Below are 27,811 nucleotides of genomic sequence, written 5' to 3' on the forward strand. Positions count from 1 at the left end.
AGCAATAATTCACCTCAGGAATTTGTGGTATATGGCCAATATAACATGGCTAAGGGCTGTTCTTTGGCACGACACAATCGTGGAGTTGGCCATACACCACACCCCCCCGTGCCTTATTGCTTAAATAATACTCAACTAGGGCTGTGGTGGTTATGACCTTTCGTCAGCTGGTGATTGTCATGCAAATAACTGCCGGCCTGCGTGTAATTGATAGTTAATTTTAAAAAAGTGGCATTTCTAAATGTTGAACTTCATATTCATCTCCAGCAACACCCCAACATCAACATGAGAAAATTGCATGTTTCTAGGTTTTGTAATAAAAAAAGGAATGTAAGTGTTTCCAATGACATCACCAACCAATAAATGTTGTATTTATTATGGATCCCACTTGGCAGCAGTTACTCTTCCTGGAGTCCAGCAAAATTAAGGCAGGTATACATTTTTTTTTTTAAACATTACAATACATTCACAACATTAAGTGTGCTCCCTCAGGGCCCTACTCCACTACCACATATAACAAGGCAGGTTCTACAGGCCATAGTTTTGTCACACCTGCACTACGGTTCTGTCGTGTGGTCAGGTGCCACAAAGAGGGACTAAGGAAAATTGCAATTGGCTCAGAACTGGGAAGCACACCTGACCGTTGGAGAGCCAACAATAATATGCATGTCAATCTCTCCAGGCTTAACGTGGAGCAATTTCCAAATGCCTGACGGTACCTCGTTTATCTGTACAAACAATCGTATGCAAGTATTAATACCATGGGACCACACAGCCTTCATTCCGCTCAGGAAGGAGACGTGCTGTCTCCTAGAGATTAACGTTCTTTGGTGCGAAAAGTGCAAATCAATCCCAGAACAGAAAAGGAACTTGTGAAGATGCTGGAAGAAACAGGTACAAAAGTATCTATCCACAGTAAAACAAGTCCTATATCAAGATAACCTGAAAGGCCTCTCAGCAAGGAAGAAGCCACTGCTCCAAAACCGCCATAAAAAAAGCCAGACTACGGTTTGTAACTGCACATGGGGACAAAGATAGTAATTTTTGGAGAAATGTCCTCTGGTCTGATGAAACAAAAATAGAACTGTTTGGCCATAATGACCATCTTTATGTTTGGAGGAAAAGGGGGCTTACAAGCCGAAGAACACCATCCCAACCGTGAAGCACGGGGGTGGCAGCATCATGTTGTGGGGGTGCTTTGCTGCAGGAGGGACTGGTGCACTTCACAAAATAGATGGCTTCATGAGGACGGAAAATTATGTGGACATATTGAAGCAACATCTCAAGACATCAGTCAGGAAGTTAATGTGCTTAATTTTTATAATTACATTTTTTATAATTGAGAAATAAATATAGCAGCATGAGAAAGCTGGAATCCAGTTTAATCTCTGTTTCGACACGAGATTGGGCTTATAAGAACACATTTCAATAGGCTATGTGCTTTCCAGCCGCGTTCAAGGGCGTTGAGTATTAGGCCATTAGCGATTGGCTGCTAGCAAGTTTGGTAAGGTACTAACGACCATCAGCAACATTAGAGCACAGTTTGGGAGAAGCCTAATGCCACTTAATATAATGTTTACATACCCTACATTACTCATCTCATATGTATATGTATATACTCTATATCTACTGCATCTTTATGTAATACATGTATCATTAGCCACTAAACTATGCCACTGTTTACATACCCTACATTACTCATCTCATATGTATATACTGTACTCGATACCCTCTACTGCATCTTGCCTATGCCGTTCTGTACCATCACTCATTCATATACCTTTATGTACATCCCTTTACACTTGTGTGTATAAGGTAGTTGCTGTGGAATTGTTAGGTTAGATTACTCGTTGGTTATTATTGCATTGTCGGAACTAGAAGCACAAGCATTTCGCTACACTCGCATTAACATCTGCTGTGTAATTTGATTTAGTTACTATGACTCAATAGTCAGGTGGAATTTGATGCGGTCATGACTCGTGACTGCCGGTGTGACGGTAATACGGTCACCGTAACAACCCAATGCTCAACATTATTCCGTCAATTAGTTGCAGCCCCCCCTCCTTCGCCCTCAGAACAGCCTCAATTCATTGGGGCATGGACTACACAAGGTGTTGAAAGTGTTCCACAGGGATGCTGACCCATGTTGACTCCAATGCTTCCCACGGTTGTGTCAAGTTGGCTGGATGTCATTTGGGTGGTGGACCGTTCTTGATACACATGGTAAACTGTTGAGCATGAAAAACCCAGCAGCGTTGCAGTTCTTGACACAAACCAGCGCACCTAGCACCCACTACATTACCTGCTGTTCAAAAGACACTTTTGAAAATTTTAAATGTTTTATTTTACCTTTATTTAACCAGGCAAGTCAGTTAAGAACAAATTCTTACTTTCAATGACGGCCTAGGAACAGTGGGTTAACTGCCTGTTCAGGGGCAGAACGACATATTTGTACCTTGACAGCTCGGGGGTTTGAACTTGCAACCTTCCGGTTACTAGTCCAACGCTTTAACCACTAGGCTACTCTGCCGCCCCCAAAAATGTTTTGTCTTGCCCATTCACCCTCTGAAGGGCATACATACACAATCCATGTCTCAATTGTATCAAGGCTTAAAAATCCTTCTTTAACCAATCTTCTCCCCTTCATCTGCACTGCTGAAGTGGATTTAACAAGTGACATCAATACGTGATGATAGCTTTCACCTGATAATTCTGTCACAGTAAAAGCAGGTACCTTACCTTGACATTGAAGGTGGGTCTGAAGAGCTGGTCTCGGCAGAGGAAGCGGGAGGGGGTGTCCAACGGCAGCGCTGGGGATTCTTTCTGCCCCCCTGCTTTCCTGTCCCCCTCTTGACCTCCCGGTGTGGTACAGTCCTTGTCTTGCTGGCCCTGGTCCAGCACGGAGCGGAACACCTTACTCTGGAAACGGCGCGTGTCCAGGGGGGTGACGGCCGCCCCGCTCTGGGGGCCCAGCAGGGGAATCTCTGGGGACTTGTTACGGGCTGGGGGAGGGGGCATGGATTGCTTCTGCGAACCCCCCACAAAACTCTCCTCTTCCCTCTCTGGGGAACAGAGGGAATACATACACTGATTCAGATGGTGAGATCTATCACATACAGCAGAGCATAAACTGTTTGTGCAAAACTCATCCCCTCGCAATAAATGAAATGCTAAGCTTTCACTGGCCCAGAAATGACTAAAACGTCATTCATCCCCCCCACTGATGCGGGCATTACATTAAAATCCATTCAAGAAGTGTCTGATTGCGAGGCAGACTGACCTGGAGAACGGGGCAGATCCACCAGGTATCGCCCCTCTTCTGCCTTCCGGCCCGTCCTGGCAGACTCCAGCACCCAGCGCAGGGTGACGGCGGGTAGCCCCCACTTTTCGGCCGCCTGGTACTTGGTGCCCTCTGGGCTCTGCAGAACCAGGTGGGTACTAGCCAGCATGCCCCTCCTCTGATTGGCCATGCGCACAAAGTAGTCCTGGACACTGTCCGGAGGATGGATATATGGAAAGGAGAGAAGGTAGTAAGACAAGAGAAACTACGCTCAAATACGCCAAAAAGGTTCTTGTTGCAGGATTTCAGTTTGAAGGATAAGCCACAAGGATATTTTGTTCTCAGTGCAATCCATGTCTGTTTGTGACAAGGGACTTGTATATCCAGTGTGTGTGTGACTGAGTAGGATGCATAACTAACATAAGACATTTTTAAAAAACCAAAGCATTTATCTGAAAAGTTGTGCAGCTGTATTTGCTGCTAATGGTGTCTTCATCAAGAATCGACTTAGGAGTTCCCTAAGGTCTCATTGGAAAGGTTGGATCCGCCTACGGCCCATGTGAAAATGTGCAGTCCTTTGATGCAAGTGTGTCCATTATATCACAATTATCTCTTAAAAACAAACCATTCAAACACTAAATATAACAGAATGCTGGAACATACTCTGTCCATATGAAAATGTGTACAATGTGGCCCTTCATCTTAGCAACCGCTGTACTAGAACTATAGCCTTGATAGTCTTTTATTTATTATTTTTAACTTCAGCTGGTGCCATTTATCTACTATGCAACCTGTATACTACAAGAGCAAACTGTCCTTCCTCGTGTGTGTGTGTGTGTGTGTGTGTGTGTGTGTGTGTGTGTGTGTGGTGGTTACCTGGCTCCCAGGTGTTTGGCTAGCTCTACCAGGGACTCCCTCTCTGCCCCAGTGAACTGGCTGACTGAGAGGACACAGTCTCTGAGAGGGGAGCGGCCCTCCATCACTGACACAGGGCTGAACAAGGGGTGGGAGCCCAGCTCTAACACACACTGCTGCTCCACACACATGGCCTACACAAAGACACATTGATTAAAACGCACACAATATGGGTTAATGAAGAATCACACACACTTGGCCTGAAGAGCCCACCCAGACCAAAGAGATCAAAAACATGGAGCCAGAATATTTGTCAACATTCCCTCTCTTACCAGCCAGGTATCAGTGGCCACCTCGTCCACAGTGGCCTCCACCTCGCAGCCCAGCAGGGGCACCACAGCGTAGTCAGCCACGGCCCGCGTGCGCCCCACCAGGACCTTCCCACAGTTCTCCGTCACCAGCATGGAGAGCTGGGCCTCCACCTCTGCCCCAAAGCCCACCAGGAGGAAGCGTTTCCCCGCAAATAGGCCCGCCTCACTGGCCTCCTGCAGGGTGGTGTCAGCTCCGGCCCCAACTTCGGCTATAGTAGAAGCCTGGCCTGGGGCTGAGACCCAGGGCTCTGGTGCTATAGAGCTCTGCCTCCTGTGGATGCTGCTGTCAGCTGGTAGAGGCATCTCCACTGGGGTTGGAGGAGAGAAATAGCAGATGAAGAAAGGAAGTTAGGAGGATATGATGGTAGTACATGGTACCTGGGATTGCAGGTGACCGTGCTGTGACCCCTTTGAGTTGTGGTCTTGCTGCTACACAGAGGAGCTCCTCCCTTACCCACTGTCTGGTCGTCATCCATGTACTGAGAGAGCATGTCCTCCTCGGCCTTCCTGTGTCGAGGGGTAGCTGGTTCGTGGGCTAGGGGGGCAGCCGAGGTGGTGGAGGAGGGACGAGAAACAGAGGTGCGGGGGGCAGGCATGGCCACAGTTGAAGGGGCAGGGGGCAGACAAGCCGGGTGGTGGTAGTCCACCTCAGAGAGCAGGCTGCCTCTGGAGAAGCTGTCCAGCAGCCACTGCACAGACACGACATGGGGCCTGGGGGAGAGATCAGAAAGATGGGATCACGTCAAGGCACAAGATAACCGTCATAGGTTATTTCCTACTTGACAACAGGTTGGTTTGCAAATTCATTATCCAAAATTCCCAGGTTTTACTGAAATGAGTGTAGTGGATTCTGGATTTCCTGTTAATTCCCTCCTGATTCCAGGGATATTACAACTGGGATTTCTGCAACACCTGGGAATTTTGTTCACATTAATGGAATTTTGCAAACCTATCTACAGGGCTTGGATCCAAGACTGCTTTCCTGCATCTATATCCGTCAGTGGAGGCTGCTAAGGGGAGGACGGCTCATAATAATGCCTGGAATGGAGCAAATGGAATGGCATCAAACACATGGAAACCATGCGTTTGATACCATTCCACCGATTACACTCCAGCCATTACCACGAGTCCGTCCTCCTCAATTAAAAGGTGCCACCAACTTCGTGATATCCGTACTTGAACAAATGATGGTTTAAATGACAAAGCTTATCAACCGAAGTGTAATATGCAACGGCTGAATATGTCTAACAGCAGCTCTGTGGTCCTGACTGACCTGTGTGTGGCTTTGGCCAGGAAGGTCTTGGTTTCCTGGTCAGTCTCTCCCATGACTACGTGGGTGAGCTCCTCGCTGGGCTGGTTGAAGTGCAGGCCCCCGGCCATGTTGACCAGGCGACGCAGCTTCTCCAGCCTCATCCCTGGAAGCCCACACAGGTACAGCTACAGGGGAAGACAGCGGAAATTCAACTTGCGTGTTCTAAAAGCCAAAGTGGCTTTACAATAAGAAACCGTAAGGAATAAAGATCCAAAAGGTATATGACATGTCTAAGTGAACATTTCTATAAGGCCTCAGTGAGGAAAGTAACCTGTGATTACTCCATAGAGGGGGGATCACAGAATTCAATCACATTTTTGTATTCTAATAGGGAGTTATAGGATCTCCAGCAAGTGGCTCATATCAAGATATAGTGCTGAAAGAACCTCCTACTGACCTTGCAGCCGTCCAGCAAGTCGTCTGCGGGGCCGACTGTGATGTCCAGAGCGTCGATAGGGTCTGGTGTGTCCAGCCGGCTGAGCGTGGCATTGGTCAAGGCCGTGTCATTCACAGTCATGCTGCTGTTCACAGAAATGTGGCTCAAGCCCAGTAGAGACGCACTCTCTGTAGGAAAACAACAAATTACCTCATTGTGACCAGGGGCTATTTCTAAGCGCTTTGAAGCATTATAATATGGATATTTGCAGCATGTGTGTTTTTATGTACAGTGGGAAGAAAAAGTATGTGAAGCCTTTGGAATTACCTGGATTTCTGCATAAATTAGTCATCAAATTTGAGCTGATCTAAGTCACAACAATAGACAGTGTGCTTAAACCAATAACAAACTAATTGTTTTTCTTGTCTATATTTCATATATAATTTAAACATTCACAGTGTAGGTTGGAAAAAGTATGTGTGAACCCCTAGGCTAATGACCTCCAAAAGCTAATATGAGTCAGGAGTCAGCTAACCTGTTAATGAGTCCAATCAATGAGACGATTGGAAAATTTGGTTAGAGCTGCCCTGCCCAATAAAAATAAATCACAAAATTTGTGTTGCTATTCACAAGAAGCATTGCCTGATGTGAACAATGCATCGAACAAAAGATCTCAGAAGAACTAAGATTTAGAATTGTTGACTTGCATAAAGGGTTACAAAAGTATCTAAAAACCTTGATGCTCATCATTTCATCATCAGTTCAAGACTGTTGCTACTCTCCTGAGGAGTGGCCGCCCTGCAAAGATGGCTGCAAGAGCACAACGCAAAATGCTCAATGAGGTTAAGAAGAATACTAGCGTGTCAGCAAAATACTTACAGAAATCTATGGAACATGTTAAGTCTACGATACGTAAAACACGAAACAAAGTGTTCATAGGAGGACAACCACAGGAGCCATTGCTGTCCAAAAAAACCATTGCTGCACATCTGAAGTTTGCAAAAGTGCACCTGGATGTTCCACAGCGCTACTGTAAAAATATTCTGTGGACAGATGAAACTACAGTTGAGTTGTTTGGAGGGAACACACACCACTATGTGTGGAGAAAATAAATGCATAGCACACCAACATCAAAACCTCATTCCAACTGTAAAGTATGGTGGAGGGAGCATCATGGTTTGGGGTTGCTTTGCTGCCTTAGGGCCTAGACAGCTTGCGATTGATGAAAAAACGATTTATCAAGACATTTTGCAGGAGAATGTTAGGCTGTCTGCCAAATGAAGCTCAACAGAAGTTGGGTGATTTACACAGAAAAAAAATACGCCTTCTGGAGCGGGCCAGTCAGATTCCTGACCTCAACCCGATTGAGATGCTGTGGTATGACCTCGAGAGCAGTTCACACCAGACACCAAGAATATTGCTGAACTGAAACAGTTTTGTAAAGAGGACTGGTCCAAAATTCCTCCTGACCGTTGTGCCGGTCTGATCCGCAACTACAGAAAACATATGGTTGAGGTTATTGCTGCCAAAGGAGGGTCAACCAGTTATTAAATCCAAGGGTTCACATACTTTTCCCACCCTGCACTGTGAATGTTTACACGGTGTGTTCAATGAAGACAAAAACGTATAACTGTTTGTGTTTTATTAGTTTAAGCAGACTATTTGTCTATTGTTGTGACCTAGATGGAGATCAGATCACATTTAATAGCCAATTTATGCAGAAATCCAGGTATTTCCAAAGGGTTCACATACTTTCTTGCCATTGTATGCATGTAAACTCAGCAAAAAAAGAAATGTCCTCTCACTGTGAACTGTGTTTATTTTCAGCAAACTTAACATGTGTAAATATTTGTATGAACAGAACAAGATTCAACAGACATAAACTGAAGGGTACCACAAGAGGTAGGAGGATGTCTTCCATGTAACACACAGCATTGAGATAGCCTGAAATGACAACAAGCTCAGTCCAATGATGCGGTGACACACCGCCCCAGACCCTCCACCAAATCCATCCCGCTCCAGAGTACAGGCCCCAGTGTAACGCTCATTCCTTCGACAATAAACACAAATCCGACCATCATCCCTGGTGAGACAAAACCGTGACTCGTCAGTGAAGAGCATTTTTTGCCAGTCCTCTCTGGTCCAGCGACTGTGGGTTTGTGCCCATAGGCGACGTTGTTGCCGGTGATGTCTGGTGAGGACCTGCCTTACAAGCCCTCAGGCCACCCTCTCTCAGGCTATTGTGGACAGTCTGAGCACTGATGGAGGGATTGTGTGTTCCTGGTGTAACTCCGGCAGTTGTTGTTGCCATCCTGTACCCGTCTCGCAGGTGTGATGTTCAGATGTACCGATCCTGTGCAGGTGTTGCCACCGCGAGGACGATCAGCTGTCCGTTCTGTCTCCCTGTAGCGCTGTCTTAGGTGTTTCACAGTATGGACATTGCAATTTATTGCCCTGGCCACATCTGCAGTCCTCATGCCTCCTTGCAGGAACAGGGACCCTGGGCATCTTTCTTTTGGCGTTTTTCCAGAGTCAGTAGAAGGGCCTCTTTAGTGTCCAAAGTTTCCATAACTGTGACCTTAATTGCCTACCGTCTGTAAGCTGTTAGTGTCTTAATGACCATCCCACAGGTGCATGTTCATTAAATTGTTTATGGTTCAATGCACAAGCATGGGAAACAGTGTTTAAACCCTTTACAATGAAGACCTGTTGAAGTTAATTGGATTTTTACGAATCATCTCTGAAAGACAGGGTCCTGAAAAAGGGATATCTTTTTGCTGAGTTTACGCATGTGTATTCTTACGCCTCACAACAATTGCCCTTCAGAGTCAATACAGATCTATTGAATAGGGATGGGGGTTTGAAATAATTGGACTATTCGAACAGTATCATGAATTTTTGTAAGATATGCAAAATATATATATTTGTAACGTAGCTACGTTTATAACCTGAGCACTGCGGCGCGAGGGAGAGATGCTGGCGCTCTATTGAACCCTGAACACTTGCCATATTCAGACCGTTCTCTATTGCTGCAGCTGAGGAGGGAAGTGTGTGTGTAGCGCGCAGACAGAGGGCGAGAGAGACGCAAAGGCAACTCGGCAACAGCCAAGAACAGCTAACTTATTCATCATCCCATTTAACAGTGTCCGTCTTGACTGGACTATTTTTATTTAACTAGGCAAGTCAGTTAATAAATTATTTACAATGACGGCCTACTTGTAAAGCCCCCCCGGGCCAAACCCTCCCTTAACCCGGACGACACTGGGCCAATTGTGCGCTGCACTATGGGACTCCCGATCACGGCCGGTTGTGATACAGCCCGGGATCGAACCCGCGTCTGTAGTGACGCATCTAGCACTGCGCCGCTGAGCCCCTCGGGAGTAGCCCAGAGAAGCTAGACAGCTATAGCAAGCTATGCTAATTGAAGACACATGCTGCGCTTTCCCCCCCCAACCCCATTCAGATAAAACAGCCCACCTGTTGGTTGCTCGTTGTATCCAGCTCCTTCTCATTTCACTAACTTTTAAATACGTCATTACATTCCACGTTGCATTGCATTAGTGAGTTCACTCCACTTGCTACACAATGAGCTTCTTTGCCGCTTTGATTGGCCAAACATGCTACACACCACTTTCCATGTCTGTAGCTTGTGAGGTGTTGAAAAAGTGTTGCTTTTATGTGTTGTGTTGCTTTTTGTGCTATTGCTCGGTCTGCGTGCTGTGTGTTGCTTGTCCTATGTTGCTCTGCATGTGCTCACTGCTCATTGTTTGTGTGTATTATTGATTTAAATAAAACCGGAACTTTTACTGCAACGTTGATTAATGTGTACTGTCCCTGTAAAAATAAAACTCAAAACTGTTCGGCTACTGGCCTTCTCATGGGGCGCACCGTGCACGTCATAAAAACAACATTGATTTTTATAAAACAATCATTTGAAATGTCATGGTATATCCTTGGATGTAGAATGCCACACTGATATTTTAAATGTAATTTAGAAAAAGCCTTTTCATTGTTAAAATAGGTTTATATTGATTTATTTTAGCAAAAATGTACTCAAGTAATCGAATACCAACATCCATTTAGATATTCAAATAACTGCACACATCCCTACTATTGATTAATCAGTCATACAATTCAGAAATAAAAAAAAATGTAAAAATAAAGGTCAAGCTTGGTGCCTCACCCTCTTTCTTCTTGCTGGTCCCGGTCGGGGTGGAGGTGTGGGGTTTGCCGTCTTTCTGATCCCCTCGCTCCACCGTGTAGCGACTCTCGTCCTGGCAGAAGCCCTTCTCGATGCTGTCAAACAGCCAGTGCAGAGACACACAGAAGACATTCCACTTCTGCGCACACTCATACTTCTGACCTGTAGGCACAGACAAAGGGAGGGATCAGTGAAAGTGATGGAAACTGGGTGGCAGTAGGAGAGACTCAGGAACTCTACGACCTAAAGCTGTTATTATATAAAAGGACATGAAGCATGTCTGTCCTTGTGATTATGAAGGAAAAGATCTGTGTGGCTGAAGCAGGATTTATCCCTGCTTAATTTCTTTGTGATGTGTGTGGAACTGATTCTGAACCTAACTAATTTGGACAATAAAAAGGTAAGTTCGACCTACCTGAGGGCTCGCTGACGATGAGGTGGGTGCACTCGTTCATCTTGAGCTGTCCGGTGTAGCTGGCCCCGTGCAGCTGGCAGAGCCTCTGCACCTTCTTACGCTCCACCGTGGAGAGGCCTGTGACACAGACGGTGCAGCCACAGAGCACAGGGCACAAGTAGCCCTCTATGGGCAGGTCAGTGTATCTGAACAGGCTGAGGGGAAGAGAGAGACAGGGAGATGAATAGATTGGTTTAAAGCTGCAATATGTAACTTTTTGAGTGACCCCACCAAATTCACATGGAAACGCGAATTATAGAGCTGTCATTTTCAGTGAAAGCAAGTCTAAGAAGCGGTAGGTCTGTTTTTGTGTGCCATTTCTATGCTTCCTATTCTTAAGTTTATTTTTTGCATCTTTTACTTTCAGTTTTGTACACAACCTTCAATCTGAAAATACAATATCTTTGGTTACCGAAAATATATTTCACAGCGGTTTAGATGGTAATGCATTGCTTGTTCTACACTACATATTGCTTGTTTTGTCACAAACTGAAATTTGGCAAACTATTAGAATTTTAGCAACCAGGAAATGGCAGTGATTTCTGAATATTGCACCTTAAATTTATGCAAGTAAAATACAACAGCAGCTACATGGAGCATCTAGGAAATACGATGAGATGGAAGTGCTGAGGGCTGTGCAGAGAATCGTAAGGTGCTGAATAGAGGAGGCAGACTGAATGCTGCAGGACTGTTTTGAGAACTGATTGAAATAAGTTAAAAGATTCATCCACTCAGGACTCATCCATCAACATTGAGGAATATAAATCGTCAGGTCACAGGCTTCATTGGGAAATGTGTTGATGATGATGTACCCACAATAACAATCTGGACACCCCAATCAAAAATCCTGGATGAACTGAGATATCTGTACCATGCTGAGAGCCCGTACTGCAGCATTCAATGTCAGCAGAACGAAACCCGGTGACGCCTATAAGGCAAGAGCTCCGAAAATCCATTATGGACGAAAAAATACGAGAGAGACTCAAACTTGAATTGATGTTCGACAACTCAGACTCGCGACGCATGTGGAAAGGACTACAGAATATCACAGACTACAAAGGCAAATCCAGGTGCATGTGGTGCCGAATCTTCCGACCCAGGTGAGCTTAACACATTCTATTGCTGCGTCAAGGCAGACAATACCGAGCCATCCAAGAAGGCTCTTGCTGTTCCGGACTACCAAGTGCTTTCTCTCCTTGAGGCTGATGAGGAAAACTCTCAAAAGAGTGAATACTCAAAGTCGGTGGCCGAGATGGCATCCCTGAGCGCGTCTTCAGAGTGTGTGCTGACTAGTTGGCGGGTGTCTTCTCTGACATTTTCAACCTGGCACTATGCCAGGCTGTTGTTCCCACCTGCTTCAAGGAGACCATCATTGTCCCAGAGTCCATGAAAAACAATGTGACATGCCCAAATGACTAATCGCCCTGACTCACACCAGTCATGATGAAGTGCTTTGAGGAGGTTGGTAATGGCTCACATTAAGGCCAGGAACACAGGACCCACTTCAATTTTGCATTCCGCTCCACGGAAGATGCCATTTTCATAGCTATTCACACAGCCGTAACACATCTGGACAAGAGGAATACCTACAGTTCAGCATTCAATGATATTGTTCCCCTGAAGCTCGACACCAAGCTCAGAGCCCTGGGTCTGGACACCACCCTCTGCAACTGGATCCTGGACTTCCTGACAGGCAGACCACAGGCTGTGAGGACTGGCAACAACACCTCCTCCAAACTGACTCAACACAGTTGCCCCCTGTGTTGTGTCCTCAGCTGAACTTCCTGTTCACCCACGACTGGCTGGCTTTGCACGACACCAACTCCATCATCAAGTTTGCTGACGACACCACAGTGCCTGAGGAAGGCCTGCAGCATAATAACGGATCCCACCACAAGCTGTTCACTCCCTTCGGGTTGGCAGACGGTATCGGAGCATGACGTCTGATAGAAACGGTCTCTGAGCCTGTTCGTATCTACAAGCCATCAGACTGCTGAACACTTGAACTGGCCACCTGCTCTGATTCTCTGCACCTTAGCACACGCGCACACACACGGAACTGCTTCTACCGGATTCTTATTATGATTGCTAAATACTGCACAATTTAGAGCTTACAACCCAATCCCCCAAAACACATAAATATGGCACCTTCCTGTATTATATGCAGGAAGTTATAATCATTAGTTTTAACTACACATGGCTGATGATATTACATGTTTATCTAGCGTGATTTAACAAAAGTGCATTTGCGAAAAAAGCACAATCGTTGGACGACTGTACCTAACCATAAACACCAATGCCTTTCTTAAAATCAATACACAGATGTATATATTTTTAAACCTGCATATTTAGCCAAAAATAAATCCAGGTTAGCAGACAATATTAACCAGGTGAAATTGTGTAATTTCTCTTGCGTTCATTGCACGCAGAGTGTGGGTATATGCAACAGTTTGGGCAGCCTGGCTCATTGCGAACTAATTTGCCAGAATTCTACATAATTATGACATAACATTGAAGGTTGTGCAATGTAACAAGAATATTTAGACTTACATAAAATACCGAACGGTTTCTTATTTCACTGAAATAATAAACGTTTTGTTTTCAAAATGATAGTTACCGGATTCGATCATATTAATGACCAAAGGCTAGTATTTCTGTGTGTTATGTTATAATTAAGTCTGATTTGATAGAGCAATCTGACTGAGCGATGGTAGGCAGCAGCAGGCTCGTAAGCATTCATTCAAACAGCACTTTCGTGCGCTTTGCCAGTAGCTCTTTGCAAGCACAGCTCTGTTTATGACTTCAAGCCTATCAGCCTAATGGCTGGTGTAACCGATGTGAAATGGCTAACTAGTTAGTTGGGTGTGCGCTAATAGCGTTTCAAACATCACTCGCTGAGACTTAGAGTAGTTATTCTCCTTGCTCTGCAAGGGCCGTAGCTTTTGTGGAGCTATGGGTAACGCTGCTTCGAGTGTGGCTGTTGTCGATGTGTTCCTGGTTCGAGGAGAGGGATGGAAGATATACTGGCAATACTATAGTGCCTATAAGAACATCCAATAGTCAAAGGTATATGAAATACAAATGGTATAGAGAGAAATAGTCCTATAAATACTATATTAACTCCAACCTAAAAACCTCTTACCTTGGAATATTGAAGTCTCATGTTAAAAGGAACCACCAACTTTCATATGTTCTGAGCAAGGAACTCAAACGTTAGCTTTTTTACATGGCACATATTGCACTTTTACTTTCACTTACTCCAACACTTTGTTTTTGCATTATTTAAACCAAATTGAATGTTTCATTTATTTGAGGCTAAATCAATTTTTACTAATGTATTATATTAAGTTAAGTGTTTATTCAGTATTGTTGTAATTGTCATTATTACAAATAATAAATAAATCGGCCGATTAATCGGTATTGGCTTTTTTTGGTCCTCCAATAATCGGTATCGGCGTTGAAAAATCATAATCTGTCAACCTCTACTTGAGACATCTGTGGCATGGTGCTGTGTGACAAAATGGCACATTTTAGAGTGGCCTTTTATTGTCCCCAGCACAATGATCATGCTGTTTAATCAGCTTCTTGCTTGTCAGGTGGATGGATTATCTTGGCAAACGAGAAATGGTCACTAACAGGGATGTAAACTAATTTGTGCACAAAATGTACCAAAAAAATAAGCTTTTTGTCTGTATGGAAAATTTCTGAGATCTTTTATTTCAGCCCATGAAACATGGGACCAACAGTTTACATGTTGAGTTTATATGTTTGTTCATTGTATTTTACTGAGCCATTTACTTGTTAGTATTCTTATATTTTATTGTTTCTTATCGTTGTTGCATTATCGAGAAGGAACCTGCAGGTAAGCATTTTGTTGGACGTGTATAGCATGTGTGTCCCGTACATATGACTAATACAATTTGAAACTAGGTGTACACTTTTAACATACTTGCTACACCGTTGGTTGATTAGACATAGCTTTCATTAATGTCTCTGGCAAAATGAGAAAGGCATAAAAATCCATATTACCTGTCCTGTGATTTCTCCCAGCAGGTTTTGACCCAGGCGGGCAGCAAGATGGGCTTCCCCATGCTGGCGGCCACCAGGTACTTCTTGCTCCCCACCTCCCCGGCAACTAGGTGAGTGACAGACACGTTAAGGTCCCGATAGACCCGCCCTCCCATCAGCTGTACCAGATCCATCACGTCAGCCTGGAGGTACAGAGACAGACAGTCACTAACAGACCTAATACATTGGATGCAAAACATTTCCGGGCATGAGATGCTCCCATTCATTTCAATGTAACCTGGACCTAAGCAGCACAGCTCCGCAAGAGGCACGCACTGCTCAGGGTAAAATTACACTTTGTTTCTATTTTCACCCCATTTTTTCCCCCAATTTAGGGGTATCTAATTGGTAGTTCCAGTCTTGTCTCATCGCTGCAACACCCGTACGGACTCGGGAGAGGCGAAGGTCGAGAGCCGTGCGTCCTCCGAAACACAACCCAACCAAGCCGCACTGTTTGACACAATGCCCACTTAACCCAGAAGGCAGCCGCACCAATGTGTCGGAGGAAACACCTGCCGACCGTGTCAGCGTATACTGCGCCCTGCCAAACCCGGACGATGCTGGGCCAATTGTGCGCCGCCCCATGGGTCTCCCAGTAGCGGCTGTCTGTGACAGAGCCTGGACTCGAGCCCTGACTCTCTAGTGGCACAGCCAGCACTGCAGTACCTTGCACCACTCGGGAGGCGGTTCTATTTTCGAGAGCTCCCCTGTAAGAATGTTTATGTGGATGTATTACATAATTGGCATGAAAAACACTTGTCATCATTGTTGACAAGTCAAGCAGAGTAGAGTAGAGTGGAAAGCAATGGATTTACCCTAGCCTCCTTGTCCAGACTGGTGCAGGAGATGGTAACATCAGCCATGGCCATGTTGTAGACAGGCTGCTCTGCTTTGGGAACACAGCGCTGCTGCTGGAGGCAGAAGAGCACCACTAGTGGACTCACCACTCGACAGCCCAGCTTTCACAGAGACAAAGGGAGGGTCACAAAGTTTTACACTACTGACAATTTTTCAGTACACTACATTGCTGAATGCTGACAGTGTTCTTAACATGTTGTGACTTGTGAGGATAAGTAGGTAGAAGCCAGGTTTGGGAATGTGTGCGTCTTGAGACAGACCTTTGTGCAGTGGTGGAAGGCTGGAGTGGAAAAGGTACTGAAGACAAAGAGAGACTTGTCATTACGTTCCATCTGTAATGCAGTCTCCTCATCAATGTTCTTCAAATAACTCTCTGACTGGAGCGCCATTATGGCCTGTTTCAGAAGGAATAGAAAGATGAGTAATTTCAATAACCAACACTTCAATAACAGAAACCAAAAGTATTACTATTTTAATATCAAATGTTAGTGGCTGTTCATGGACACTACAGTAGTGGCACTGGTATCGTAATCAAAGTTGTACTCACCTCATAGGCCTTGACAGCAAGGTCTGTCTTTCGTCCATTGACTTCTACAAACTTCACAACGAAGCCATCTCGCTCTCCTTTCGACATGGTCAACCTGCCATGTGACAGAAGTGCATTAACCCGTCATATGGCTAACACCGGCTCTTTAATTTATGACATACGTTAGCTAACTACAGGGAACATAGCTAGCTAGTTGCTCGATGACATGAGTGGTGACATTATTAACCAGCTAACGTTAGCTTATTTTACTGCCAGTGTCAGTAATGACTATAGCGTCATCTACATATTTAAACGTTAGCTAGCTAACATTAGCTGACAAATAATTATTGCAAGGCAGTCACTTTCTGTGCGGAGTGTGTGTCCTCAACGTCTGGGACGTGGGATGAGTTCAGGACCCGGTTTAAAAAGGCAAATACCTTCAAGAACCATAGCTAGGATCCTATGGTTCAAACAATGAACTTATGCCTTAAGCTGTTTTTGGGAAACCGGGCCCTGGTTCACCAATGTTCTTACCTTATTGGACCGCCAATATAATATTTTTTACTTTAGGAAATAACTAGGTTTGTTAAATTATCTAGAAGTAGCAAGCAACATTAACAGGTTTAAAAGTCGAGCTCGCAAGGGGCCAAAATCACTGGTGCACGAGCCCCAAATGAAGACGACTGGATGCCTGCTCGAATTGGAACGTCATTCACAGAGCTTGAAGACCATCAAAATAAAATATTTAAATCTGAACTATCGCCATCGTCAAATGTCTCGATCACTTGTGTACAACAAATACAAAAAATCGTTCAAACATCTTGTAGGCGTTGCTATTCGCGCGCGGAAATCGTAATCAGATGCAGACGGAAGTGAGGTTGTGGGGCTCCTAAGAAAATGAGGTGAACTTGAACGTGCGCCCTCTGCTGGCAGGCGTATAAATAAACGAATTCAACACGATTTCCACTTACCCTTGCTGCTGCCAGCTGTGTAACTGATTCAGCATGCCACCAATGGCACACCATTAAGATTGCATAAAATGTCAAATCTGAAGCCCAGTCTACTTAAAATATGTATGAGTTGTAAATTGTGATTAGATGTATTGTATTGTTAGTGTGTGTACTGCAGCTCAAGATTCTGTACCATTATGGCACAAGAGTGTGCTTGTTCTGTCATTGTATGTAGTGTTGCTATATGCCCCATTTTGGCATAAAGTTAAACATTTCTCTTATCTGACTATACTTTATATAGTCATCCATTCTTCTCATTAGTACTGACAATAGAAACACACATTATGAAGAACACTGGATTCCCTTTTTATTTCCTAAAATTGTATTTACAAGTGCGACTGATTCTTTTAAAATGTACATTCAATATAGAAAGTTTGTCATATTACATTGAACATTTCACAATTGCACTAGTCTTTCACATATATTTATAATCAGAGTCAGTATCATTCCTCATGTCTTAGCAGAAGCTCATTTGAATTGGTAAAGACCGTTATTTACCTATAAATATTAGAGTGCTTTTCGCATTCTGGGGAAGGAAAAGAACAAAAAGATTTGTGGTGGTGGAAGAAAGGTCAAACGTCAAAGAGTGAGCAGAGCAAAGTATGGCGCAGGATCATCGTGATTGGGGTAATACAGAAAGGAGACAACGAACGCACCTGTGACCACTTCAAAAAGGGGCAGACGGATGCTGACGTCTAGTCTTGCCCTGTCTCAAAGCACTGTTCCCTATAAGGGGGGGGGGGGGGTCCAGAGCACTAATACACCACAGTTCTGTGAGTTCCTCCTTACAACATTTTTCAACATCTTTCAACCATACCACACTAAAACATACATTATAAAATTAGGAAAGGTTTGACTGGTCCTGTAAACAGGTGAGCGGAGGAGATTAAGTTCATCTTTGTCCAGTGATCACATGTTTAGGCCGGATACACATAAGGTACCCCTCCTTCAGGACTCGTGGCTGTGATCTGTGAGGGTATGTGCTGCCAGGCAGAGCAGTGAGACCGGGCATGATGGAGAGAGGAAGGAGAAGAGAATGGAGGGAGGTAGGTCCAAATTTTCTTCTGTTCGTCTATCCCCACCACAAAAACATGTTGAGATTAAAAAATATATTCATACAAAAGTAAACTATTTGTGTCATTGGAAAAAACAAAGAAGCGGAAAAACAGGAAGAAAAAAAGGTTGACTCGATGACAAGTGTTATCATTTGCTTTAAAACAATCAAACAAAGGTTTACAACGAGTGCTGTTTGGAGGCGGGGAAGGAGAGCGACATTTTAAGGGTTTGAGGGCAGACATTTTGGAGACAGTCTGTGATGTCCCCTTTCCTCCCTCCCTCTCTTTCTCCCTCCAGAGAGCTGAGCAGTCTCTCTGAGCTGCAGCCTGTGAGCCACAGGGTAGTCTGGATGCCTGAGCACTTCTCTCCCTCTGTCTGTCAGTCAGTCAAATCAGCCTGAGTCTCCAATGTCATTGTCCACAGGAGGCGGAACGCTGGGCAGCACTGTGGAGCCGGTCCCTGCTGTAAGGTAGCCTGCTACACCTGGACCTGCAGGAACCACAGAGGCAGAAAGACAGCGAGAGAGAGCAGATGAGTTAAGAGAGAGACATACTTAGGGTGGCAAAATTCCAGTAACTCTCCAAAAATTCCCAATTGTTTCAGAAATCCAGGTTGGAAGACTCCTAGAATCAGGAGGGAATAAACAGGAAATCTGCAATCCTAAAACCTGAACCGCATAATTTTTTGGAAAGTTGCCAGAATTTCACCACGCAAGACATACTAAAGGCCACTGCGAATGTTCAAACTGGGTGACTGAGGAGGCATGATGTGATGCAAGTGAAAGTCACAACTGATGCAAGTACAACATCGTGTGATTATGCTACAGGGTTGGTTGTATGGGGAGGTGGTGCTAGAGATGGCATGGAGGTATATGAACGAGTATATGAACTATTGCTACAGAGCCTCCACGAGCATATTGCCACTTTACTTTGTTAGGGACACTGTTGGTTTCTCAAGGGCAGGGCTGGCCCATTAGTAGTTCAGAGGATTCACCCATTGATATGTGCTACAGGGACTTCATCCGTATAGTGTTCTTCCAATCCATGTCTGGAGATGGGGAAAAGTGGAAATTGAAAAACGGTACAAGATGGAGTGTGATGGAGCCTCCCGAGTGGCGCAGTGGTCTAAGGTACTGCATTGCAGTGATAGCTGTGCCACTAGAGATTCTAGGTTTGAGTCCATGCTCTGTCGCAGCCGGGAGACCCATGGGGCGGCAACCAATTGGCCCAGCATCGTCCGGGTTAGGGGAGGATTTGGCCGGCAGGGATGTCCTTGTCCCATCGCGCACTAGCGACTCCTGTGGCGGGCCAGGCGCAGTATACGCTGACACGGTCGGCAGGTGTACGGTGACATTGGTGAGGCTGGCTTCCAGGTTAAGTGGGCATTGTGTCAAGAAGCAGTGCGGCTTGGTTGGGTTGTGTTTCGCAGGACGCACGGCTCTCGACCTTCACCTCTCCCGAGTCCGTACGGGAGTTGCAGCGATGGGACTAACTACCAATTGGATACCACGAAATTGGGAAGAAAAAGGGGGTAAAAAATATATAAATAATAAAAAGATGGAGGGTGCCATGTCAAAGAGTGGAGATGGAGAGTGGCATGGGAGCAAGGATAAAGTCTACCTGCGTCAGAGCAAAGAGAGAGGAGGCGCGCTGGGAGGGACCTGCACAGGAAACTACAGCCCACTCCGCAGGGGGCTGCTGGCCGCCATGAGAGAGGGAGTGGAAACACCTGAAGAAGGAAATGTGGAGGAAGAGGAGAAAGGGAAGGAAAGGAGGAAGAGAGGAAAAGGAGGGAGGGTACTAAGCACAAAGTGAAGACGCAGTGCCCACAAAATGCCCCAAGGGAAGCATAGAAGAACGAAGGATTCAGATTGAGCCCGTAGAATGCCCCCTCTAAACTTACCATCTTTGTAGCGCATAACATAATGTGTGCAGAATCCATTCCTACCTGTGAGGTACCCTGCGGTCTGGGACTCGGAGATGAATAGGTCATGTTTCTGGTCTTTGAAGGCACTCCACACAGTGGACCGAGCCAAGATTTCATTCACCTGCAACACAGTACCACTCAGACTGACACGTGTACAATACCACAGTGGATAGGATAAGATCAACTTGAATGTCCTACGGAGAAAAGTCTCTTAGACACAGTACTGATGTATACAAACACTGTACACAATTCATCTCACACACAACATATACATTTCAACTACAAGCTAAAATACATCAAACAGCTGTGCTCTGTCTCAGTAGACTGCAGGTTGTTAATACAGGGCTTCAGATTGCAACAATTTAATCGCATTTTTTTTTTTAATTGGTCGCATCGATGCGAGCTGCACATTCTACATGCTCCCCTCACTCCAAAACGTCCTATTTTTTTCGTCTTCACACTACTAAAACCGTGACTTGTTTAAAAACTATGTGCATTACCCTCAAGATTCCTGTGATAAAAGTATCTCCCGTGTCTCTGGTTCGCTGGGGCCTGCCGCTGTGATGAACGAGCCATTGCGAATGTAAGCGTCATTGGGTAGTAACCTAGGCTACAACTGCACGGTATTTCCCCCAGGACACTGTATTTACTGTTAGATTAATACATGGCTACCAGCAGCGGGTATTACGTTTCCAGTTAGTGACCTAGCTCACGTGTTTTGAGTTTCCACTTGCTCAGGTGGTGACTCCGCGCCAAATAAATGTGCCTGTGATATTTTGTGCACAAAGACGTAGTCAAATTCATCTCTATTGAACAAAACATAATTCTGACAATTCTGGAGCCCTATTTTAACAATTAAATACAATAGCCTAAGTGCCAACCCAAAATTCATGACAATCCCTGGATTGGGTTGCACAACAAAATATATTTAAATCATGCATTCCCTGCATGAACATCCTAAAGATGAATACCGTCTCAGTAATCTATTACACCTCTTTGTATAGCATGGTGAATGACTTGATAAGATGGTTACATCATTTTTCTATTGCGTGATGCTGCAAAAAAATAAAAATAAATAGGTTGCGACCAAATCATGGGCTGGTGCCACCAACTGTAAAAGGTAGTGGCACCATTGTCACCAGGGAAAAATAATCATCTGGAGCCCTGTTGACATGTTGGACGATATGTTGATTTGACATATAGCCAGGGGTGCCTCACCTGTTCGCCATACTGCAGACTGCGTGTCATGGACTTGAGAGCCTTGACGATCTGAGCCTTGGTGGCCGAGGGGTTGTCTAAGGTCTCCAGCCCGATCCCTTCCAGTAGCCGCAGAAGGTACGGCACCAAATCCACTCGTAGGGCCTGTGTGTGCACGTACAAAACACATTAAAACACTAAAATGACATGGAATAACAACACGTATGAAAAGGACAGAACACCATGTCTTTTGATAAAAGAATTAACAGTAAGAAAAGGATGTGAGAAAAATAAACTTTATATCAGAGCGATGGGATGCATCCCAAATGGCTCTATTCCCTATAACGCACTACTATGGGCCCTGGTGAAAAGTAATGCACTACACAGGGAATCGGGTGCCATTTGATATGTAGCCATAATAGAGACGAGGTACCTGAGCCACCAGGTCAGTCTGCTCTCTCTGGAACATGCGGTTGAGCGCCTCGCAGGCCAGTCCTGCCATGTCTGCCCTCATCTTCATCCCGCTCATCAGAGGACCGATGGTCTCCAGAGAGGCCATGGAGCGCACACATTGCTGCACACACACACCACACATACAGAAACATGGCATTAGACTTGAATATATTTCCACGTGAGACAGAAATAAATATAACACAGATTTAGTGTTCCTGGGAAGATCGTTGACCTCCTTACATTCAAACAGGACTATTGTAGACTCAGTATGTAGTTTAAGTTGGCTTGGTTGTAGTTATACCACTACATCAGTACATTCGCCAATTACAGCTTGCTAAACTACCTTATAGTAGTCCGTTTATCTTGCCCATTATATATCATGAATTTAGGTTTGTTGTAGCCCTAGACTGTGAACGCACCTCATTGTCCGACAGCACGTGGATGAGGCGGATGGAGCTCTTGGGCACGGCGTTGTTCTTGTGGGTCAGTGCAGACAGGATGCGAGGCAGGTGGCCCAGGGGAGGGACCTGGTCACACAGCTGGGTCTGTGTGCTGAACAAACACACTGCTGCCGTGGTAACCGTCTCCAGGGCCTCACCCTGTTGGAAACGTGCAGCGAAAGGTTAAATCAAACCAAAATGGAAATACAGGGTATTCTATGAGATGACAATTTTTTCTGCTCAGTTACAGGAAGTGTTTGTGTGTGTACGAAATGTGCTTTAATTCACTCAGTGAGATAAACTCACAGGCGCAAGGAGATGAACACGTGAGTGTACTCACATTGGGGTTGTTTTTCTCGTACAGCTCAGTAAGGGTCTCCAGGAGGGACACAAGGAACTCCCTGGGTTTGCGCAGCACCCAGCCTGGCTGAGCGATGAAGATACGCAGGAAGACTCCGCCCACCGCCAGCTCACCCTGCCCCGCCCCATACGCCACCGTGAACTCCTCTGGCAGCTGCGCATACAGTCAACAGCATACCATTAACACGCCGTATATCATAAACATTAGTACAATGGGCGTCCCATGTGATTATTTTGTTGCTTCAGCATTCATCCCCGTTCACTGTCGGCCTACAATGAAATCCACAACATACAGAACAGCATTAGATTGAATGTGGATACACTTACTCTCCAGTTGACATCAGGATTATCCTTTTGCTGTTTGAAGTGCCTGCAGAGGACACGGGAGGAATATTTCGTACAAAAGACACAAATCAAATATATAGCATATAAATGGTGTATTTCATCATTTCACAGCTAACTGTTGTGCTGTCATTATGTCAACACTTTACAAGGCCACGGACAGTTTAACAATTTGGGGCCTAACGACCACAAAGCCACAGGGGTGGGTGGGTGAGTGACAGAGTGTGAAAAAAAAGTGGTTGCGTACTCGAGCATCATCTCACGGACGGTGGTGGAGACAGTCTCCCGGGAGCCGTCGTTCCAGATGAGCTCGGGGTTCTCGTGCGTCCCCTCGAAGATGTGCACTGCCGCCTCCGCGTTGTCCCGCATGGCGTCCATGAACACACCCGGCAGGAAACGCATCAGAGTCAGCCGCACCTGAGAGGGAGGGATGAGGTAGAGAGAGAGAAGGACAGAAGAGGTGGGACAGAGAATGAGTGAGGGAGAAAAACTTCCAAAATGGCACCCTCGTTCCTATTTAGTGCACTACTTTTCCCTATTCCCTAAATTGGGAATAAGGTGCCATTTGGGGCACAGTATTAAAGTAGTCTCTACAGAGTGTTAAGGTCTCTCCCTATGATCCTCCACACAGAGATACTGCCTCACCTTGGGCCCCACCAGCTTGTCAGAGGTCATTTTGGAGAAGAGCTCGGCCGTCTGGGAGCGCACCTGGGGGTGGGTGGAGTTACAGAAGAGGTCCAGCAGGTAGATCAACGCACCTGGAGGAGAGAGGGGAGAGAGGGAGAGTAAGTGGGAAGGTTACCCATGGCAACAGACATTGACATAAGCCCATATACACAACAGAATATAATACTGTATATTCAAGAACAAACAACAATTTGGTATAATACCGACCCTTAGTCATAGCTTCTTTGACTATCTTGGTGTTGGAGGTCAAGGCGTATAAAGTTTCCAGTACAAGCTGCCGGCCTGAAAGGGATGCAGAAAATCAGACAGGGGGTTTCTGAATAAAGTGTATATAGCTAGTAGAACAGACTAGTAGATGCAGTAGGTGTTCAGTGGTCTTACTGGAGGGCAGAGAGTGCAGTAGCACCAGTAGGTTGGACAGCACCAGGGACTCAGCGATGTTAGCCACACAGTCCTGGTTGGAGGTGACCGTGTTCACAACCTTATGGAGGACACAAAAACAGGTCTCAGGTCGCGGATTTAAATATACAGTGCATGCATGTGGGCTGATTGATTGGTTGATTTAAAAAAAAAGATATCACACAAGTGTTCTATAACAAATTCTGTCAATAATGAAATAAAATAAATATTCTAGTTGTGTTTTACCTCCAGAGCTAGCTGCTGTACCTTCCCAGCCCCGTGAACCCGTAACAAGGAGAACAGCAGCTTGAAATGGCCGATGCACTCAGTCTCCGAACCTGGGGGTCACAAAGAGCCAAGTCAGCAGACCGTAAAAGACCAATGAGCACTCTTTCAGTTTGTTCAGCTGAGGAGAAAAGGCAACGGAGACGGTACAAAACAAAAGTAGGAGGGGCATTTCTTAACGCTCCTAAAGCTAAATGCGTCTGCTTGCTTCGGCAATCACACAAAGTCCATTTCCTGGTAGTGGAAGAAGTGGTAGTAGCAGTTTTGACTGCAGTAGTAGTAAGAGTGACTGTAGATATCACAGAAGTAGGTTGCTGTGTACCTGGGTTGTTCTTGATGACGTTGCGGAGGGCCTCCAGGGCCATCTCGGCCCAGCGGAGCCTCTCGGCGTGCTGCTGGGACTCCACCTTGTTGCTCTGGGACATGGCCAGCAGGGTGGTGAGGTACTGGGCCTGGGAGCCCACGTAGTCCAGCAGGCTGGCTGCAAACGCCTTGGGGTACTGGACCATGGAGACATGGTTATAGGCTTATAATAAAAGCTTATAACACCTTTTATCTGGCGTTACGAACTAATACTATGGATGGATATAGCCTAGAAATACATCAAATTACTAGCGTTCTATTTAATGATATTATTGTAGCTAAATACCTAGGTATTACCACATAATTACCTGCAGGTTTTCAGATATTACTGTGAGCTGCGTGAAGCAAATGGATTTACCGTGACTCAGTGCTACTTAATGACAGGACTATGACATGACAATGGCTACAATGTTGTTAGTATAGATTTTCTTGAAGAGTGGTTGACAGTAACATGGAGGAGTATGATGCAAGGTCAAACGCTACGCCGAGTGTCGGAGCTCACCTCCAGAGGATAGGTAGGCTGCTCATTGTAGACCCTGACAAAGATCTCACCCACGATCAGCTCTTTACCGTGGTCGCTGAACACAAACTCTGAGCCAAAGCTCTTATCGTTCTCCCCCTAGGACAGAGAGAGAGAGACACACATGACTATACTAACACAGGATGCCTAATAATACACAGTCCATTTTGTTTTGTACGGTGCCTAATGACCAGCGACAACAGACATCCATGCTGAAACATATGATAGAGCCAGTTCATGTGCTCTCGTCTGCTCACCCTCCTGATGTTGGCTTCCTGCTGGGCTTCCAGGAACTCCAGCAGCTCGGCCCGGGTCCCGTTGTTCCAGATAAGGTAGGGGTTCTCAGAGTTACTGTTCAGCAGCTTCAACACCTGGTAGACATGGAAACAGAAGCATGAGTGAATGTGGGTGAAGAGTGGCATAGCAGAGTAATATCGTCAAGAGTGTTTTAAACTAGTGGGTCTATGAGTGTGTTAATGTGTCTAATCTGCATATCTACCTTTTACACTTTCCCATAATCACTAACCTCAGCCGGTACCGCCGACCCTAACCTCCTCGAAATATAGGGTGTGAGCATGGCTGCCAGGCTCTTACGAATGGTCGGGTTCTCCGGGGGTTGCCCCTCCACCCCGTTAGTCTCCACTACACCTCCCTCTCCGGTGGGTGGGGCGTAGCCCCCCAGACGGCTAAGGGCCACTAGGCTAAGCTTGGCCAGGCTGTTGGCCACCTCCTGCTGGTTGGTGTCCTGGCTGGTGGCCACGCCGCTCTCCTCCAGCGTGTAGTCGTAGTTGAACAGGTGCACCAGGAGGTGCCAGAGCACGCCGGCGTGGTACAGGTGCGTCTGCAGGAAGTAATCCACGGCGAAGGAGCTGACGCACTGCACGGCCAGCGCCGCTGTCCGCGGGAGACCCTGAGAGTGTACAAGAGAAGATTGCTTTCAATTGAAGGTACGCGGTCAATAAAAAACTTTTTTTTTTTTTTTAAGTATAAATGTGCGTCCTTTCTGCATTGGATGATACAGTGGTATCAGGGTGTATACAAAGCCAGAGATACAAGGCTGTTGTTGTATGATTAAGTAGAGATCTCACCTTCCCATAGTAGAGCACGTGACAGAGGTCCCTGATGATGTTGGGGAGCTCGATGATCTTTTCCCGGCACTCCTCAAACTGAGCCGCGACACTGTAGCACTTACACACCTGGCCGCACACCTAGGCACAGGCAACACAACCCCTTTCAACACTGAACTGTACCACTCATTTCCAGCCAGACATGTACGGCTCAGAATACAGTGCTAATAATCTGACAGATGTTTGTGGATGTGCTGTATTCTTAAAATATATATTTGAATACACGACATGCACAATCATTAAGGCGATTTGACACTATTCAGACAGGGTAGGCACTAGGATTGAACACCGGTCCCTGGTGGGGGAATCGTAAGTGACCACGGCTCTGCACTGTGGATCTGGTGATCTTACTTGAACAGCCATGTCATCAGACTTGCTGGAAGCGGTTAAAACAGCGACACACCGGGACAGCGCGTCCAACAGAATCTGGCGGAAAAGGGGGGGGGGGAGAAATACTTTTTTTAGATCATGTTATAAACATTGAAAGTATGAATGTAGGAATGTCAATCAGGAAAAGGTGAATATTGTTGCAACAATAGTATCTGAGTCGTATTCATCAGTTCCAAAACGAAGCAAAACATTTTTCAATTAAAAAACTAAAATAACCATTTCTTATTAGACAACTCTAAGTAGATCCCTTCCGGTTTCAGTCCGTTTACTATTGTTTGCTTCCGTTTGGTGCCTAATGAATATGATCCTGATCTCTGAATAGCCAGTAGGGTTGTTAGTTCTACCTCGATGCCACTTTCTCTGCGTAGTTCCTCAGCGTTTAGGGCGGAGCAGTTGACCGTGTGGAAGGCCAGCTCGATTGCAGCCGGGAGCAGGGGGGATGTCTTGGAGAACAGCTGCTCATCACCCGTCTCCATGGTGATGGTCTTGATGAGCATGGGGTAGCCGGCGTACTTGTAGGGTTCCAGTTCTGTTGACAAGAGGACAACAGTTTACATTAATATTACTCTTGGAAAGTAGCAAAAGTGTCAACAAGTAAACATTACTGTTAGCTAGCAAAGAGATCTGCGGTGGCTAATGACCCAGATGCTAAGCTAACCAGCCAATGTAGATATATATATATATATATGCTTACACATCCTAGATCTGAATGAATCTGAATGAATCAAATATTCTTATTAAATACTTTATTCTTTACATAGTTGAATGTGCTGACAACAAAATCACAACAAAATGATCAATGGAAATCAAATTTATCAACCCATGGAGGTCTTGATTTGGAGTCACACTCAAAATGAAAGTGGAAAACCACACTACAGGCTGATCCAACTTTGATGTAATGTCCTTAAAACAAGTCCAAATGAGGCTCAGTAGTGTGTGTGGCCTCCACATGCCT

General features: G+C 45.5%; 2 protein-coding genes across 9 annotated transcripts in view; both read right to left on the minus strand.

Annotated features, from left to right (window-relative positions):
- topbp1 (DNA topoisomerase II binding protein 1) overlaps window positions 1-17,097 on the minus strand; it is a 32,329-nt gene extending 15,232 nt beyond the window's left edge. Inside the window, exons 1-14 of the mRNA XM_020494691.2 lie at window positions 16,836-17,097; window positions 16,323-16,416; window positions 16,036-16,170; window positions 15,733-15,876; window positions 14,879-15,060; window positions 10,811-11,004; window positions 10,378-10,557; window positions 6,216-6,382; window positions 5,780-5,943; window positions 4,961-5,217; window positions 4,468-4,814; window positions 4,157-4,329; window positions 3,281-3,492; window positions 2,740-3,062 (exon numbers count right to left, since the gene is read on the minus strand). Coding sequence (XP_020350280.1) covers window positions 2,740-3,062; window positions 3,281-3,492; window positions 4,157-4,329; window positions 4,468-4,814; window positions 4,961-5,217; window positions 5,780-5,943; window positions 6,216-6,382; window positions 10,378-10,557; window positions 10,811-11,004; window positions 14,879-15,060; window positions 15,733-15,876; window positions 16,036-16,170; window positions 16,323-16,409 — 2,565 coding nt within the window. The 5' untranslated portion in view covers window positions 16,410-16,416; window positions 16,836-17,097. The remainder of the gene's footprint in view (window positions 1-2,739; window positions 3,063-3,280; window positions 3,493-4,156; window positions 4,330-4,467; window positions 4,815-4,960; window positions 5,218-5,779; window positions 5,944-6,215; window positions 6,383-10,377; window positions 10,558-10,810; window positions 11,005-14,878; window positions 15,061-15,732; window positions 15,877-16,035; window positions 16,171-16,322; window positions 16,417-16,835) is intronic.
- A 504-nt stretch (window positions 17,098-17,601) lies between these two features.
- The window catches only part of LOC109899445 (dnaJ homolog subfamily C member 13), a 48,996-nt gene continuing 38,786 nt past the window's right edge, over window positions 17,602-27,811 (minus strand). For 7 of the 8 annotated variants that reach the window (XM_031836077.1, XM_031836076.1, XM_031836073.1 and 4 more), the window contains 19 exons: window positions 27,201-27,385; window positions 26,818-26,892; window positions 26,428-26,547; window positions 25,866-26,249; window positions 25,597-25,710; window positions 25,322-25,438; window positions 24,779-24,956; window positions 24,418-24,509; window positions 24,154-24,253; window positions 23,980-24,054; window positions 23,731-23,843; window positions 23,333-23,502; window positions 23,071-23,113; window positions 22,724-22,897; window positions 22,363-22,542; window positions 21,924-22,064; window positions 21,512-21,655; window positions 20,315-20,414; window positions 17,602-18,856 (listed from right to left, as the gene is read on the minus strand). In XM_031836077.1, the coding sequence (XP_031691937.1) occupies window positions 18,759-18,856; window positions 20,315-20,414; window positions 21,512-21,655; window positions 21,924-22,064; window positions 22,363-22,542; window positions 22,724-22,897; window positions 23,071-23,113; window positions 23,333-23,502; window positions 23,731-23,843; window positions 23,980-24,054; window positions 24,154-24,253; window positions 24,418-24,509; window positions 24,779-24,956; window positions 25,322-25,438; window positions 25,597-25,710; window positions 25,866-26,249; window positions 26,428-26,547; window positions 26,818-26,892; window positions 27,201-27,385 (2,603 nt within the window). In that variant the 3' untranslated portion in view covers window positions 17,602-18,758. Of the gene's footprint in view, window positions 18,857-19,986; window positions 20,096-20,314; window positions 20,415-21,511; window positions 21,656-21,923; window positions 22,065-22,362; window positions 22,543-22,723; window positions 22,898-23,070; window positions 23,114-23,332; window positions 23,503-23,730; window positions 23,844-23,979; window positions 24,055-24,153; window positions 24,254-24,417; window positions 24,510-24,778; window positions 24,957-25,321; window positions 25,439-25,596; window positions 25,711-25,865; window positions 26,250-26,427; window positions 26,548-26,817; window positions 26,893-27,200; window positions 27,386-27,811 lie in introns of all 8 variants that reach the window. The other variant, XR_004211734.1, reaches the window with a different exon arrangement.

The sequence above is a fragment of the Oncorhynchus kisutch genome, linkage group LG11 (genome assembly GCF_002021735.2).
Source record: "Oncorhynchus kisutch isolate 150728-3 linkage group LG11, Okis_V2, whole genome shotgun sequence".
Lineage (NCBI taxonomy): Eukaryota > Metazoa > Chordata > Actinopteri > Salmoniformes > Salmonidae > Oncorhynchus > Oncorhynchus kisutch.